This window comes from Anomaloglossus baeobatrachus, chromosome 2, assembly GCF_048569485.1.
Source record: "Anomaloglossus baeobatrachus isolate aAnoBae1 chromosome 2, aAnoBae1.hap1, whole genome shotgun sequence".
Classification (NCBI taxonomy): domain Eukaryota; kingdom Metazoa; phylum Chordata; class Amphibia; order Anura; family Aromobatidae; genus Anomaloglossus; species Anomaloglossus baeobatrachus.
Window position 1 is genome coordinate 731,023,197 of NC_134354.1, and position 18,113 is coordinate 731,041,309.

The 18,113-nt window shown below is 43.3% G+C and overlaps 1 protein-coding gene across 1 annotated transcript in view; it reads left to right on the forward strand.

The window, feature by feature from the left end:
* ATP8A2 (ATPase phospholipid transporting 8A2) overlaps positions 1 to 18,113 on the forward strand; it is a 1,156,459-nt gene that overhangs the window by 349,178 nt on the left and 789,168 nt on the right. Inside the window, exons 16-19 of the mRNA XM_075337374.1 lie at positions 4,316 to 4,388; positions 8,381 to 8,486; positions 9,431 to 9,513; positions 15,487 to 15,536. Coding sequence (XP_075193489.1) covers positions 4,316 to 4,388; positions 8,381 to 8,486; positions 9,431 to 9,513; positions 15,487 to 15,536 — 312 coding nt within the window. The remainder of the gene's footprint in view (positions 1 to 4,315; positions 4,389 to 8,380; positions 8,487 to 9,430; positions 9,514 to 15,486; positions 15,537 to 18,113) is intronic.

The following is an 18,113-nucleotide window of genomic DNA, read 5'->3' on the forward strand; positions in this document are numbered from 1 at the left end:
CTGCGTCTGCGTCTGAGTGTGAGTCTGAGTGTGAGTGTGAGTGTGAGTCTGAGTGTGAGTCTGAGTCTGAGTGTGAGTGAGTCTGTGTCTGAGTGTGAGTCTGTGTGCGTGTGAGTCTGAGTCTGTGTCTGAGTGTGCGTCTGAGTCTGTGTCTGAGTCTGTGTCTGAGTGTGCATCTGAGTGTGCGTCTGAGTCTGCGTCTGAGTCTGCGTCTGAGTGTGCGTCTGAGTGTGCGTCTGAGTGTGCGTCTGTGTGCGTCTGAGTGTGCGTGTGAGTCTGAGTGTGCGTGTGAGTCTGCGTCTGAGTGTGAGTCTGAGTGTGAGTCTGAGTGTGAGTCTGAGTGTGAGTCTGAGTGTGAGTCTGAGTGTGAGTCTGAGTGTGAGTCTGAGTGTGAGTCTGAGTGTGAGTCTGAGTGTGAGTCTGAGTGTGAGTGAGTGTGAGTCTGAGTGTGAGTCTGAGTGTGAGTCTGAGTCTGAGTGTGAGTCTGAGTGTGAGTGTGAGTGAGTCTGAGTGAGTGTGAGTCTGAGTGTGAGTGTGAGTCTGAGTGTGAGTGTGAGTCTGAGTGTGAGTGAGTGTGAGTGAGTGTGAGTCTGAGTGTGAGTCTGAGTGTGAGTCTGAGTGTGAGTGAGTCTGAGTGAGTCTGAGTGAGTGTGAGTCTGAGTGTGAGTCTGAGTGTGAGTCTGAGTGTGAGTCTGAGTGTGAGTGTGAGTGTAAGTCTGAGTGTGAGTGTGAGTGTGAGTCTGCGTTTGAGTCTGAGTGTGAGTGTTTGTGTGAGTCTGAGTGTAAGTCTGAGTCTGAGTGTGAGTGTGAGTGTGAGTCTGCGTCTGAGTGTGAGTGTGCGTTTGAGTCTGAGTGTGAGTGTTTGTGTGAGTCTGAGTGTAAGTCTGAGTCTGAGTGTGAGTCTGAGTCTGCGTCTGAGTCTGCGTCTGAGTCTGCGTCTGAGTGTGAGTCTGAGTGTGAGTCTGAGTGTGAGTCTGAGTCTGAGTCTGAGTCTGAGTGTGAGTGTGAGTGTGAGTGTGAGTGTGAGTGTGAGTGTGAGTCTGAGTGTGAGTCTGAGTGTGAGTCTGAGTGTGAGTCTGAGTGTGAGTGGCGGCCAATCCGTGCGGGGGGGTCGGATCCGAGGCGAGGCGAGCGGCCAATCCATGCGGGGGAGGAGCCGAGGCAAGGCGAGCGGCCAATCCGTGCGGGGGGGGCGGGGCCATGGCGAGCCCAGCGGCCAATCAGCTTTGTGTCACCGTAAGGACACTTAGTGTCACCGTAAGGACACAATTTTGGAGCATGACAGACAGACAGACAGACAGAATAAGGCAATTATATATATAGATTGTTTCTGTACATTTCCAGCTATTTGCTAATCTGCTAATAGTGAATAGATTCATATCTTGGTCTTTGTACTAATTTTCAGTTGTGTACCTCCATTTCTCCTGTGTTACTAATATACAATTCACTCAGATTTACCAAACCAAGCAATCTGTTGTTTCTGCTATGCACTTCCTAAAGCTTGAAGACTGGGTTTACAACCGAGTGTAGTCCAGTTTATATGGATTAGACAAATGGAACTTCTCCAAGAAGCAGATATGTGTGATGATGGACACTAGACTATGAGACACATGCACCTCTTTGGCTGCTGTGGTGTGGTCAGCGGACTGGGGCAGCTTAAGGGCTCCATGCACAATCAGCACGCATCACGCAGCTGCCCTCTGCCCAGCATCTCACATTCACTGGTGTCTGCGCCCACCGAATGAGATACCGGTCAATAAAATGATGGAACAGGGAAAAATAAGCTCCCTCACATCAGCTGTGTACTGATGTTATTGCACAGACAAGACCTGCAGGGGAACCGAGAGAGAAATAGTTTTTCCTGTACTATAAAAAAAATTTAAAAAAATATTCTGCATTGGGGCTGTGTGGGGACATCATTCTCCATGGGGGCTGTGTGAGTCATTATTCTCCATGGAAGCTGTGGGAGTCATCATTTTTCATGGGAGTTGTGTGGGTTATCATTCTCCATGTGGGCTGTGTGGGTCATCATTCTCCATGGGGGCTGTGTGGGTCATCATTCTCCATGGGGGCTCTGTGGGCAGATGTTTCTCCATGGGGGCTGTGTGAGTCATCATTTTCCATTGATGGCTGTGTAGGAACATCATTTTCCATGGGGGCTGTGTGAGTCATCATTCTCCATGGTGGCTCTGTGGGTCATTGTTCTCCATGGGGGCTGTGTGGGCAAATCATTCTCTATGGGGGCTATGTAAGTCATCATTCTCCATGAGTGCTGCGTGGAGACATCATTTTCCATGGGGTCTGTGTGAGTCATCATTCTCCATGGTTGCTGTGTGAGGACAACATTCTCTATGGGGGCTGTGTGGGTCATCATTCTCCATGGTTGCTGTGTGAGGACAACATTCTCTATGGGGGTTGTGTGGGTCATCAATCTCCATGGAGGTTGTGTGTGGACAACATTCTCCATGGGGGCTGTGTGGGGACATCATTCTCCATGGGGGCTGTGTGGGGACATCATTTTCCATGGAAGCTGTGGGAGTCATCATTTTTCATAGGGGTTGTGTGGGTCATCATTTTTCATGGGAGTTGTGTGGGTCATCATTCTCCATGGAGGCTGTGTGTGGACATACTTTTTTGTGAGAACATCATATTGTATTGTATGAGAAGAATAATCTTGTCATACTTTGTCATACTTATTTGTTTCATTTTCTTATAAAGTACTAACATATTCCACAGTATGTCTATGGAGTGTGGGAAGAAACCCATGCAAACACAGGGAGAACATACAAAATCCTTACAGGTGTCATCCTTGGTGGAATTTGAACCCAGGACCACAGTGTTACAAGGGTACAGTGCTAACCACTGAACCACCATGTTGCCCTATGTCATATTATATGTCATATTAAGTAGTAATCCTCTAAAAGCATTGCTTCAGATTACAGACTATGGAGCTTCTTGGCTATAAGCATACTGTAGAACTTGGAGTATCCGTGTTTCCGTAACAAAACAACTGCGTTTCGCTACATAGTGTTGGCACACGAGCCATAAAACCTGGAATCTTTTACTAGTTTTGGGAGTTTTGTAAAGTAATGCACAGAGCTGTAAATTGGATTGCTATTATTATTGCGATTATTTGCTAAGTTTTCTTAAGTTTATTAATTGAACTGATCTCATTCCCCATGGTTGGTCCATACATTGTGCATTCTGACTGAATGAGAAGTGTAACTTGAAGATCCTGGGCCCCAATGCAAAATGTATACCAGCCCCCCCATCTGCCATGTGTCACATTACTATGTGGTACAAATATATCAAAAAGACTGACCAGCACATCCTACGGGTATAAACAGATGCTAGCTGAAAACACAATATAACTACAAAACACATACAGCTGCACTCTAGAATGCTAACAATGAATAAGGGAACTCTGGTATTACATTACTACTATGGGAATATTTGAAAAAAAAAAAGAGAGATACTTAGCTTATATATTGGCCAATGCATGTGAGCCCAATAACCAACGACAAGGTGAACTCTTATATACTAGGACCATAACTTAAATATACCTATCTGGGTTAAAAACCTACATGTCTGAGCAGAAAGGATCCAGCTATAAAGGAAGGTGGACAAAGCATGGTTATAGGGCAAAGTGACCAGTCAGAAAGAAATGCACTACAAATATATCAAAAAGACTGACCCACACAGCCAACAGCTGTGAACAGGTGCCAGCTGAAAACACAATATAGCTACAAAACACATACAGCTGCACTCTAAAATGCTAACAATGAATAAGAGAACTTTGGTATTGCATTACTGCTATAGGAATATTTGAAAAAAAGAGATACTATGTATTGACCAATGCATGTGAGCCCAGTAACCATGGCAAGGTGATCTCTTATATACTGGTACCCTAACTTAAAATGCCTCTATCTGAGTTAAAACCTACATGTCTGGGCAGAAATGATCCAGCTGTAAAGGAGGATGAACACAGCCTTAGTAAAGGGCGGACTGCTCAGTCAGGAAGAAACACACTACAAATATATCAAAAAGACTGATCTGCACCTAATCCAGACCTGTAACTTGAAGATCCTGGGCCCCAATGCAAAATGTATACCAGCCCCCCCCCCCCCATCTGCCATGTGTCACAATACAATGTGGTAGTCTTTGGGCTCCCAAAGACACCAGGGTCCAGATGTGACTTCTACCTATGAAGTCTAATAGCTATAAGTGCCTGGTATACGCTGTGCCCTCTATTAGGACACTCAACCTTCTTCAAATATGTACATGTTAATAAAATAATTGATAAATTTGTCTTCAGCCAGTTGCCAACAACAAGCGAATCCTGTGACTTTGATGACCCGAAGCTTTTCCAAAACATTGAAGGGGAAAGTGTAAGTATTATCAGGTGAAAAGTTACATTATTACACCCCTTCTATTAAATCAAGTGAATATACTGTATAAAGCTGTCATTCATATACTTCTATATATTTAAAGAAGAGGAAAAGGAGTATTAAAGGGCCAAGCATGATGTAATAAATAGACACAAAGTCCTTTGTGAATATCAAAGTATGAATGTACATAAGCAGACCTACACAAGGAAACAGTAAATATCGTGAGCATTATAAAAGATCATAAGTGCAGGAGATAGATCCCAGAAACTAATTCCCAGACCATGGGCCTCTGCCACAATAATTACAATACGGGGGATTCAAGCAATGCTCCCTAGGCAATCAGGGAGAAGATTACAGATAGTAAAACAATAGCATTGCTACTTACCCATGATAAAGTGCAAAGTGCAAGGCAAGTGCCAGGGCAGAGGTCCGGTACAGAGGGAGGAAGCCCAACGCGTTTCGCAGCGTTTGCTTCTTCGGGGGGCGGTGTGTGGCTGGTGTGCCCTACATGTACTCCTATATACGCTCCTAAACCCACAAAGATTGTCCCAACCTGCGCCGCATGCATTGCGCCTGGCGTCCCCCGTCCGCCCCTCACTTCCAGGTCTCACCGGCGGAAGTGACTCACACATGACGTCACCTCACACCGCTAGAGAGATCCTGGGTGTGGGCGGAGTAGAGAACGGTACAAGGCATGCGCCGCGGACATCTCTGTTATGGGTAAGGAAGTGGGCGTCCCCAGCTTCACAGACCCACATCAGGCATGGCGTGAACGGCAATCACCGCCAGTCCGCATTAAATAGCCTGTCATCAGGGCATTGGGAGAGGGGAAAGGAGCATCACCTATATAATAGCGTATACTCCACTTTAATCCCCATGTTGTGGGCCCATGAGGTCGTCTCAATTTCTTAAATGGGTAAATTTGCAACTCTGATTTTTGACCTATAACCAGTTACTATTGTTTGCTGATTGTTTTAAAATCTACTCTTGGTCCTTGTTTCCTCTGATAGCAGATATCTCCGTATGCTTTCCTTGCTCCTTACCTATTAGACTAAATGGTTACCTATTGACATCAAATTTGCATGGTCATCTTCAAGGGGTTGTCCTTTTTTTTTTTTTTTTTTTTCTTTTTTTTAATATTTAGTTATCAAACTTTGACTGTTTCCATGAAAATATGCCCTAGGATTTTTTTTGAGCTTTTTGGAGTATGCTTAAAATATAAGCCCTACTCCAAAAATACAAAAATAAGCCCTGGTTGCAGTTCCATAAGGAAGTCCAAGCAGCTAAAAAAGTTAATGAGTACATCAGGACTGTTCATCAAAGAAAGCAGACACCACCCAAAAGAAAGCAGACAACCCTGCCCTGCCGCCCAAAAAAGAAAAAAATATCACGCTCACTAGACCCCAAACAATTATAGTTGGCAAGTGCTGATGGTGGATGGGCTCTCACACAGAGATCTGCATCGCTGTCAGGTTCCTTACAGGGATTCTCCTCACAGCACCTGGACTATGGCTGCCACTGGGATGTAATTTTAGTCATGGATTCTATCTACAACTGTCCCCTGATGGACCCTGTGAAGCTAACAAGGCGAAACATGTCGGGACGATGTCTAATCATGAGGATCTGATGCATTTTGGCCACATAAGTCATACAATTATGTTGACAACCTTTATTATCAGGTTACTTTAATTCACCTTTTTTGTGCACATATTAGTGTAGTGTAGGGCGATCTAGGGTACTCTAGGGTCTCCCGTCGGTGAATGGGGGCGCCACATCCCTAGGGCGTCCATTGCTAGGTAGAGTGACTTCAGGGGTAAAATAGGGATAATTCCCCCCCCGGAAACTGTTTCATTGTCCCTACACTATTAGGGTGAGTGTTACACTTTGGTAAATTATATCTATCTATTATTATAACTTTTAAATGTCATATTAAAGGTTATATTTAAGGGAATTTTTTCTTTTTGGCCTTAAACTGAGGTTCCTCATCATTCCAGTTGCATTGCACTGCAGCTCTCACACACAGATCAGGTACCAGTATCACTCGGCATGAGTGATACTCCTTCCAGTCACCAGGGGGAGCCAACTGCTGTAGAACGTAGAGGAACCTGACAGACGCAGATTTGTATGTGAGAGACCATTCACTTGCCAACACTAATTGTTTGGGGCCTAGTAAGTGCGCTTCTCTTAGGGGGTGCCTGCATTGTTTTGGAGGTAATCTTAGCAGTACTTAGAGAATAATACATTTAAGCCTGTAATTTAAACAATTGTGAATATGGTATGTGCCCACTGCTATAGGACTGGTTCTACACCATGGGAATAGCAGATCAGATAAGAAAATGTGCATATGAACCAATGAGTGTGTGAAAATCATTGGCCGACAGCTGGGGGCTGGTATTCTCAGGCTGGGGAGGCCCATGGTTATTTGGCCCCACAGCCTAAAAATTGTTGCACGTATTAGATGTGACAGTCCCTGCACTTCACACTGTTCATCCTGACTTTCCTCATGTAGTGGCAATCAGGGTAACATAATTGATTTATGATAGCTCACAACTGCCAGTAAACCCTAGATTAGTAAAGGGAGGTGTCTATGAGACCCCTCACCCCATTACTAATACTGTAAGTGAAAAGAATAAATACAAACACCGAAAAAATCCTTTATTTGAAATAACATCCAAAAAAAAATCTCCCTCTTTCTCCAGTTTATTAACCTCAAACACCCGTACTGACGTAATCCACCCGAGGTCTTACAACGATCCCAGCTCTTCTATATACTGCAGTCACAGTGTGTGGGCACAGAACATGACTGCACGCAGTGGCTTCACCAAGAGACTGACTGAGTCGCAGCTGTGAGCGGTGACGTCACTCAGTTTATCTGCGGTCAAAGCTGGAGGTTCCCACAGTACCCCACCTTAACTGACCTCAGGTGACCTCTTTGAACTCAATGACCTCACCTCAAGTGAACTGAGTACAATGAGACCTGCATCTCCTGGCAGAAAACTGTGTGTGTGTGTGTGTGTGGGGGGGAGGGGGTTGCCTAGAGATATAGATATGGTGCTGAAATTTATACACAAAATTGCTGCACCAAATCTGCATCTCCTGGGAAAAAAAATGCATCAAAACAATTGTCAGGAATGTGATATTATCCAGCAGAGACTATGCTGACTGTTCCAGGACTGTCACCACCTCTGTCATATTATTTTATCATGTTATATTTGGCTTTTTTGCATTTTTTATGTCTTTTGCAGTGTTTTGTGATTACAACAGTGGGGAGGACATAACTCTCTTTGGTGATACTAAATCTTGGCACATTCAGGCACAATTTCCAGAGTTGTCATCATTTATGTCATATTATTTTAGTTACATTTCACATTTATCTGTTTTTTTACAATGACATTTTTTTCTTATCAGGGTTTCGGTGTGGTTGCCTTGAAATAAACCAATTTAAAGGGGGCATTCCACAAAATACATTCAGGATAGGCAATATATTTATGATTGGCACCTCCATCAATCCTGATTAGGGGATTTAGGTTGCTTTGTTCTTGTGGTCGGTGGAGGTCCAAACAGATTGACCTTTATTGATTGAATTTTCGACAGGTTTGTTTTGGTTTTGATCTAGTCCGATTGTCACGCCTATCTGAGCCAAGTACCTAAGCCAGTTGGTTGTAGTAAAGCACAATAGTGCACAGCTTCCAGAGGTTGGATCATCAATAATCAGCAAGTTATTGAATATGTAAGTTATAATGCCATAATTTCCTGTAAGATGTCTTGGTGATCGAACCTCTGTGGGACAGACAAGTAGGAACTGTTCAGTTTCCCTGCAGCGCCCCTACAGGAGTAATAAAGTACTACATTTTTTTTATTACAATGATAAGATATTTTTCATGGACTTTTTGGATACAAGAGTATTTAAAGGTTGGTTAACCCCTTACATGTTGGTTTGTACATTGCTCGGCTAATGATTAATGCTGACTGTCGGTACAATTTTATTTCAGCCTACAGCACTGGTGATTAAGGAATTTCTTACATTACTTGCCGTGTGTCACACAGTGGTCCCAGAAAAAGATGAAGATAAAATAATCTATCAGGCCTCCTCGCCAGGTAAGTGATCACATTCTTGACCTCTATGGGCCACTCTCTTGTTTCCAGCAGGCCTACGTGTCCCAATGATTACAGATGACAATAAAAAGAAAACCCTGTACTGTCTGATCCTGAAGCCTTAATACTGGTATGTAATTGTCACACATTTTGGTGCATGTTTTTCCCAGTTCTCTTTTGTTTCCTAGAGAAATCTAATGTAGAAGCCAAATAGAAACACAGATGGAAGTGCACTGGGGGCGTGTCAGTGCAGTTAAACTGCTTCCTCCAAGTGCAGTGACACGCCCCCAGTGCACTTTCCACCTGATTTACATATGGCTTCTACACTAGATTGCTCATGAGTGGCACTAAAATAGTCCATTTTTATGTATTCTGTATCAAGTATATACTGTATACAGCTACTTCCATATGTAATGTGTACTGACAGGTTCCCTTAAAGTTTGCAGTTGACACCCTTAATACACACAGACTTTTAAAGGAAACCTGTCACCAGTTTTTTCCCTATTAAACCAAAAATATCCCCTTCTTCAGCTCCTGGGCTGCATTCTAGGAAGGTGCACCTTGTTGCTGGCCCCCCTTGCAGACCCCTAAAAGAACTTTATAAAATCTTACCACTTTCTATGCAAATGAGTTTGGTTGGCCAGATGGGCGGGCTCTAATTCAGCTCCTGTCCCCCCTCCTGCCGCTGTTCACCGTCCCCCAGTCATGATTTCCATGGATGACGCCGCCCCCGTGCTCGTCCACACTGCTGGAGTCTTGCACAGGCGTATTTTGCTGTGCCCCTATTGTGGGGCTGAGCATAAAGTTTCCCTCGCGTGAGTGCCGGTAATGTAGTTGCGCAGGCGCGAGATTATAGACGGGTACGAGGATGACGCTGGTGAGGTCATAAAGATATCACATCATTCTGTATTTTCTGTTTCTGTTCATAAAATAATTGTGTTTTGCAGATGAAGGAGCTCTTGTAAAAGGAGCAAGAAAACTTGGCTATGCATTCACCGGCCGAACACCGGACTCTGTCATTATAGATGCTGTAAGTACGATTTTTATTATTTTAGCAACATAATCATTGTAGTCCATGCCAACTACAGTATCATTTATCTCTATCCACCATTCTAAAAATGTGAGCAGAAGTTCGAAAAAGTGTGTATACATATGTATGCGATATAGATATAGATATAGATATATATATATATATATATAAATTATAAAGTAGAACCTTGGATTACGAGCATAATTGGTTCCGGGAGTGAGCTCTTAAACCAAGTTACTCTTATATCAAAGCGAATTTTCCCATAGGAAATAATTGAAACACAGACAATTCGTTCCACAACCCAAAAATATTTACTGTATTTATACAAACTTATTACAGTAATACAAAATAATGTCCTGTATTCATATAAAATTATTACAGTTCACTAATACACAATACTGTACAGTAAAAACATGTAAAACAAATTAAACTGCACATTAGCTTCCAATACAATTGTTGGTGTGCGAGAGGTACAGTACAAGCAATGTGCTGTACTGGTTAGCAGAAAGAAAGTACAACACTATATTCACAAATGCAAATAGACATGCTATATAGTATATACTGTACTGTACAATGGTATACTGTATACAGTATACAATACATATGTACAGAAAGGTACCTCCAGAGCAGGTCAGAGCCAGAAGTGTGCACGGTGAATATTTGCTCTTTTTGCAAAACATTGCTCTTAAACCAAGTTACAAATCTTTAGAAATCTTTGCTTGTCTTGCAAAACACTCTCAAACCAAGTTACTCTTAAACCAAGGTTTTAATTATAGGCTATTAATTCCACTGCGCTTTGCATACATTGGCAACACTGTCCCCATTGGGGCTCACAATCTAGAGTCCCTATCTGTATGTCCTTGGAGTGTGGGAGGAAACCAGAGTACTCGGAGGAAACCCACGCAAACACGGGGAGAACATACAAACTCCTTGCAGATGGTGTCCTTCGTGGGATTTGAACCCAGGACCCCAGCGCTGAAAGGCTGCAGTGCTAACAACTGAGCCACCGTGCCGCCCAAAATATATATACAGTCATATGAAAAAGTTTGGGCACCCCTATTAATGTTAACCTTTTTTCTTTATAACAATTTGGGTTGACCGGTGCAAAAGTATGGGCACCTCAACATAAAAGTGACATTAATATTTTGTAGATCCTCCTTTTGCAAAAATCACAGCCTCTAGTCGTTTCCTGTAGCTTTTAATGAGTTCCTGGATCCTAGATGAAGGTATATTTGACCATTCCTATTTACAAAACAATTACAGTTCAGTTAAGTTTGATGGTCACCGAGCATGGACAGCATGCTTCAAATCATCCCACAGATTTTCAATGATATTCAGGTCTGGGGACTGGGATGGCCATTCCAGAACATTGTAATTGTTCCTCTGCATGAATGCCTGAGTAGATTTGAAGCGGTGTTTTGGATCATTGTCTTGCTGAAATATTCATCCCCTGCGTAACTTCAACTTCGTCACTGATTTTTGCACATTATTGTCAAGAATCTGCTGATACTGAGTTGAATCCATGCGACCCTCAACCTTAACAAGATTCCCAATGCCGGCATTGGCCACACAGCCCCAAAGCATGATGGAACCTCCACCAAATTTTACTGTGGGCAGCAAGTGCTTTTCTTGGAATGCTGTGTTTTTTTGCCTCCATGCATAACGCCTTTTTGTCTGACCAAACAACTCAATCTTTGTTTCATCAGTCCACAGGACCTTCTTCCAAAATGTAACTGGCTTGTCCAAATGTGCTTTTGCATACCTCAGACAACTCTGTTTGTGGCGTGCTTGCAGAAACGGCTTCTTTCGCATCACTCTCCCATACAGCTTCTTCTTGTGCAACTTGCGCTGTATTATTGACCGATGCATATTGACACCATCTGCAGCAAGATGATGCTGCAGGTCTTTGGAGGTGGTCTGTGGATTGTCCTTGACTGTTCTCACCATTCTTCTTCTCTGCCTTTCTGATATTTTTCTTGGCCTGACACTTCTGGGTGTAACAAGAACTGTACCTGTGTTCTTCCATTTCCTTACTATGTACCTCACAGTGGAAACTGACAGTTTAAATCTCTGAGACAACTTTTTGTATCCTTCCCCTGAACAACTATGTTGAATAATCTTTGTTTTCAGATCATTTGAGAGTTGTTTTGAGGAGCCCATGATGCCCCTCTTCATAGGAGATTCAAATAGGAGAACAACTTGCAAGTGGCCACCTTAAATACCTTTTCTCATGATTGGATACACCTGCCTATGAAGTTCAAAGCTCAATGAGGTTACAAAACCAATTTAGTGCTTTAGTAAGTCGGTAAAAAGTAGTTAGGAGTGTTCAAATCAAGAAATTGATAAGGGTGCCCATACTTTTGCACCAGTCAAATTTTGTTTAAATGCGGATTGCACATTTTCTGTTAGTACAAGAAACCTCATTTCAATCCAGAAATATTACTCAGTCCATCAGTTATTAGATATATGAAACAGAAATAGCTGTTGCAAAAATCTAAATTGTTATAAAGAAAAAAGGTTAACATTAATAGGGGTGCCCAAACTTTTTCATATGACTGTGTATATATGTGCTACTAGGTAGAGATAGAAATGTTAATAATTAATTCCTATCAACTAACAAAATGCAAAGTTAATGAACAAAGGAGAAATCTAAAGAAAATCAATATTTGGTGTGACCAATCTTTGCCTTCAAAACACCATCAATTCATCTAGCTACAGTGGAACCTTGGATTATGAGCGTAATTCGTGGAGTGAACTCTTAAACAAGTTACTCTTATATCAAAGCGCATTTTCCCATAGGAAATAATTGAAACTCAGACAATTCATTCCACAACCCAAAAATATTTACTGTATATATAGAAACTTATTACAGTAATACAAAATAATGTCCTATATTCATATAAAATTATTACATTACACTAATCCAAAATACAGTACAGTAAAAGCATATAAAGCAAATTAAAGTGCACTTTAGCTTACAATAGAATTGTTGGTGTGCGGGAGGTACAAGCAATGTACTGCACTGGTTATCAATAAGAAAGTACAATACTGTATCCACAAATGCAAATTGATAGACATGCTGTATAGTATATACTGTACTGTACAATGGCATACTATGTAAAGTACATATGGACAAAAACTTACCTCCAGAGCGGGTCAGAACGCGGTGAAAGGACAGAACCGGAAGTGTGCACGGTGAGTATTTGCTCTTATTGCAAACCATTGCTCTTAAACCAAGTTACAAATTTTTAAAAAGCTTTGCTTGTCTTGCAAAACGCTCTAAAACCAAGTTACTCTTAAACCAAGGTTCCACTGTACTTGCACACAAGTTTTCAAGGAACTCAACAGGGAGGTTTTTCCAAACATCGTGGAGATCTAACCACGATCTTTTGTGTATGAGGCTTCTACAAACCCTTCTGTATCTCCATGTAATCCCAGACAAACACAATGATGATGTAGAGATCGGGGCCCTGTGGGGCTGGATCATCACTACCAGGACTCCTTGTTCTTCTTTACCCTGATGATTGTTCTTAATGACGTTGGCTGTATGTTTGGAGTCCATTTTCCTGCTGCAGAATACATTTGGAGCCAATCAAACGGGTGGATCAAAGATCTGCCTGCCGCTGTTAACCAGTTAAATCCCACTGTCAATCGCTGACACCGAGATTTAACACTGAAATGGTTTTTATTCAAAAGTACAACTCCAAAAACAAGCCCTTATACAGCTATATTGAAAAATAAAAAGAGTTATGGTTCTTGGAGGAAGAGGCGGAAAAGAGGTAAATTAAAAACAGAAAATCGCAGGGCAGTGAAGGGGTTAAGTGCTCATTTCAAGCAACCCCAATGTTAGGGGAAAGTTGCTTGTATAAACATAAGATCAGATCAGCAAGTGTACAATATACAATATACTGCAATAGCAATAAGGCTATGTGCGCACGTGTGCGCTCTGCACCGCACCTAAAAGGTGCGCTTCAGAGCGCAGCTGAAAAGCTCCGTTCTGAAGCGCATGGTGCCGGCAGAGAACGTGCGCTCTGCCTGCAGCTCCTGCCATAGACAGAGCGGGGGCTGCAGGCAAAGCGCACGGAAGAAGTGACATGTCACTTCTTAGAACGCACGCTTCGGGCAGCAGCCGAAGCGCTGCGCTCTAAGACGCCACATGCGCACGGCCCCTGCACAATCTCCATAGATTGTGCAGGGGACGCATGCAGTTACGCTGCGCTACAAAGCGCAGCGTAAGTGCATGACTTACGCACACGTGCGCACATAGCCTTAAAGCCTGCTCTAATGTAATCTGTCCGTCCTATATCAACTCTCCCTGAACTGCTTCAGAGGGCAGTGTGCTGAGCATAGCGCCTCCAGTCTCATATCAGACCTGATGATGTGATGCGGCCGGCCAATCACAGTAATGCCAGTAGCCAACATGGCTGCAGCATTACCGTGTATGGCAGGCAATCCCCGCTTGTTGATTGGCTGTCTAACAGCCACAAAACATGTGAGGCAGGGACTCAAGCATGGCGCTTGAGCACCCACGATACTCGGCCGAGTAAAGAGCGTGCCCGAGCATCTTGATGCCGAGTACCGAGCAGTTTTGAGCACGCTCACTCATCACTTGTCTTATTGATTCTTACATAGTTCTAGAAAGCTGAGATGTTGGTAGTGGTTTAAAGGGAACCTGTCACCAGATTTGGTGACTATAAACTCCGGCCACAACCACTGGGCTCTTATATATAGCATTCCAGAATACTGTATATAAGAGCCCAGGCTGCTCTGTAGAACATAAAAATGAATTTATAATACTCACCTAATGGTCAGTGCGGTGCAGACTGGTCGGATGAGTGTCTCCGTTCTCCGGTTGCGGCGCCTCCTCTTTCGGCCATCTTTGTCCTCCTTCTTCTGAAGCCGGGGTGCATGACGCGTAGTACGTCATTCACACAGGCCAGCGCAGAGGTCCTGCGCAGGCGCACTTTGATCTGCCTTGAGAAGGGCAGATCAAAGTATTGTAGTGCACCTGCACGGGACCTCAATGCCGGCCAGTGTGGATGACGTAGGACGCGTGATGCACCCCGGCTTCAGAAGAAGGAGAACAAAGATGACCGAAAGAGGAGGTGCCGCACCCAGAGAACGGAGACACCCATCTGACCATTCTGCACCGAACCGACCGTTTAGGTGACTATTATAAAGTCATTTTTACGTTCTACACAGCGGCCTGGGCTCTTATATACAGCATGTTAGAATGCTGTATATAAGAGCCCAGAGGTGGTGGCTGTAGCTTATAGGCCCCAAATCTGGTGATAGGTTCCCTTTAAACCAGTACCAACATCTCAGCTTTCTAGAACTATGTAAGAATCAATAAGACAAGTGATGAGTGAGCGTGCCACTGTATATAAGAGGTCCCTGGTGGTGACCGCAGCTTATAGGGGCCAAATCTGGTGACAGGTTCCCTTTAAATCCTTATACACACTAGACTGGGATCTTTTTCAGACCAGAGTCACTGCAAGGCCCTCAGCAATACTTTTTTTTTATTTTTTTGCTTTTTTTTTACATTATTAACCCTTGCTGTAGTTTTATTCAAATTCCTAATGACCACAGTCATCCCCTCTCTTTTGCAGACATGGTCAGCAACAACTAAAGCAGCCCATCCATGCTTTTTATTTTTTAAAAAATTGTTTAAAAGAACTGAGAGTCCTCAGTGGTTGATACCTTTTAAAGGTACAAAGATATATTTTATTTTTTACACATTTTATTAATTGGGATCACAAATCCTGATCTCAATGACACTGTCTGCAGTAAAGAAAAATAAATCTTCTGTTTTTGGACAGATCACATTGATGGGCACCAGATCTTAATATTGATGGGGAACCTTTATAAATATTGTGTAATTGCTTCATTTGTCCACCAGGTGGCAATGTTGCCACAATTACGGTATGTCTTTTGGAGAAAAAAAAGTTAAGTTTTCGATTTTTCTTTTCCTAGATGGGGACGGAACAGAGCTATGAACTTCTCAATGTTCTGGAATTCTCAAGGTAACTTTACCCAGCGCTTATCAGTCATTTCATTATATTTTCCCCACATGCAGTGTGTTTATCTTTTCGCTCGGTCTATCTGTTAGTTCGATCGATATTTCGTTCACAAATGTATATTATTAAATCATTATTTGATCATTGAGAAGGGAACTGTGTATTGGTTCGCATTACCCCTCTTACCACAAGGAAAATATCTCCAGCAAATGAAAGAGAACGCAGAGTATCTTTTACACATCTAATGTTCAAGGATAATAAACTTCAAGGAGGGAAATAATGAACTGATTATTCTTAAGTTCTTGGGTAAATTATTCTTTCCTATTTTTTTTAAATTTTGATGTATCACAGCCACTTTTAATAGTGTGAATTTGCTCAGTTGCGGCAGGATCCTTTGTTGGTGGGTGAATGATTGAGAGGAACGTATAAATACAAAATAGATTCTATTTCCAGGAATTTCCTTCATTCTTGTCTTGGAAATATTAGTTTCAAAGTGTTTTAAAGGTATATTAAATAATAAATAAATGTAATCTTATGCTAATCTTACACTTTTCAGGACTAAAGACCCATTTACACACAACGATATCACTAACAAGATATTGTCGGGGTCATGGTGTTGGTGACACACATCCGGCGTCGTTAGCGATGTCGTTGTGTGTGACATCTTTTTGCAATCAGTAACGATCGAAGGTGACAAATCGTTCGTCGTGTACACGTCGTTCATTTTTAAAAAATTGTTCCTCGTTTGGAACGCAGGTTGTTTGTCGTTCCTGCGGCAGCACACGTCGCTATGTATGACACCGCAGGAACGAGGAACATCGTACCTGCAGCCGCCGGCAATGAGGAATAAAGGAGGTGGGCGGGCTGTTCCGCCCGCTCATCTACGCCCCTCCGCTTCTATTGGGCGGCCGCTTAGTGACGCCGCACGAACCGCCCCCTTAAAGGTGAGATTGTTCGGCGTCCACAGCGACGTCGGTGAACAGGTAATTGCGCGTGACGCTGCTGTAGCGATATTGTTCGCTCCGGCAGCGATCACCCCGTGATGCGCCACAGATGTGGGCGGGTGCTATCGCTCGCGACATAGCTAGCGATGTTGCAGCGTGTAAAGCCCACTTTAGGGTATGGAGGTATAAGTCCTAGTACAATACAAATGTCAAGCTTTGAATCTGCAAGAAGATCTGGGTGGGGTCCTATTTATTCACCCGAGTATACACTTAAATTCAGGTGACCTCATAAAACTCAGGTGATCTCATTAAACTCAGGTGATCTCATTAAACTCAGGTGACCTCATTAAACTCAGGTGATCTCATTAAACTCAGGTGATCTCATTAAACTCAGGTGACCTCATTAAACTCTGTGAACTCATCTGCATTTCCTGGCAGAAAACCGCTGTTTTTTTTGCCAAGAGATGAGCAATAATGAGTGGCCCCCGGAAGTAGAGTGAGCGACCTAGAAGCAGTTACATCCGCGCTGGAGACTCTAAGTATAGCGCGCTTTCTCTAACCCCCCTATCCCTTCTACCACCACTTTTAAGCTCCAGATTCTGCCCCCCATAGACTAGTATGGGGACCGTCGTTTGGCCAGATATCCGGGATCAATTCCGGGCCGGAGACGATTTTTTTTTTTTTTTTTAAAGTCCGGTTAGTCCTGCCGATCCTGGATATCTGCCACAGTCCATAGAAACAGTTGGATATGTGCACAGCCCCTTAGAATAACATTGGTCGCAGTGTGATCTCATGTATTGTCTGACCGTATTTGGACCAAATATATGGTTGTGTGATTCTAGCCTTTATGTCTATTTGATTCCCGCACAATTTATTATTGGTAGGAAATATCAGTTGAATATGTCAGATTTCAGGCTGACGATCGTTTGTCTCCCAGAGACGGCAATCTTATAGGGGACACAGGAGCACTTGGCCAAACAAGTGCTCTTGTGTATGAGAGAGCCAGCTGAGATGGCTGCTGAACGAATGACTGTCATGGGTCGGCTGGACTGCAGGGGGGGACCTGAACTGACCCTCAGTCTGGGATCCCTGTGCTGACCCTTATCCCAGAGGTACACTTAAAGGTAGTGAGGTCTGGGCCTGTCTCCTCACCAGACCCTGACCTAACTCCCCCTACCACTCAACTCTGGGAGGGCAGGACAACCTGAAATAACCCCCCCTCTCAAAAGACAGACATGGGTAGAATAGCTCACTCACTCTATAAGCAACCATAAGGGGAAGACAATAAAGGCACAGGACGAAAAAGGACAGAAGTTAAACACTTCCACACCACTAAAGCAGCAGATCACAGATCACCAAAAAGAGGATCGCCAAGGACACAGAAGTTTTACATGCGCACGAGCAGAAGCTATCTTCGGCAATCTCCATACAAACTCCCCAGCCTTAAATAGGGAGAGACCAGTTGTGGATGGTAATCAGCAACCTGACTGCTCCAAAAGGATTAAGTTCTGCACCGCTGGGAGCAGTGGAACCAACTCAGCCGACGCCTGGCAGAGCTGAGCAATTTAACAGAAACCAGGTTGTCTGTCTGACTCTGTAATGTGAACAGGGTCCGACGCCATTGCTGATATCTGCAAGT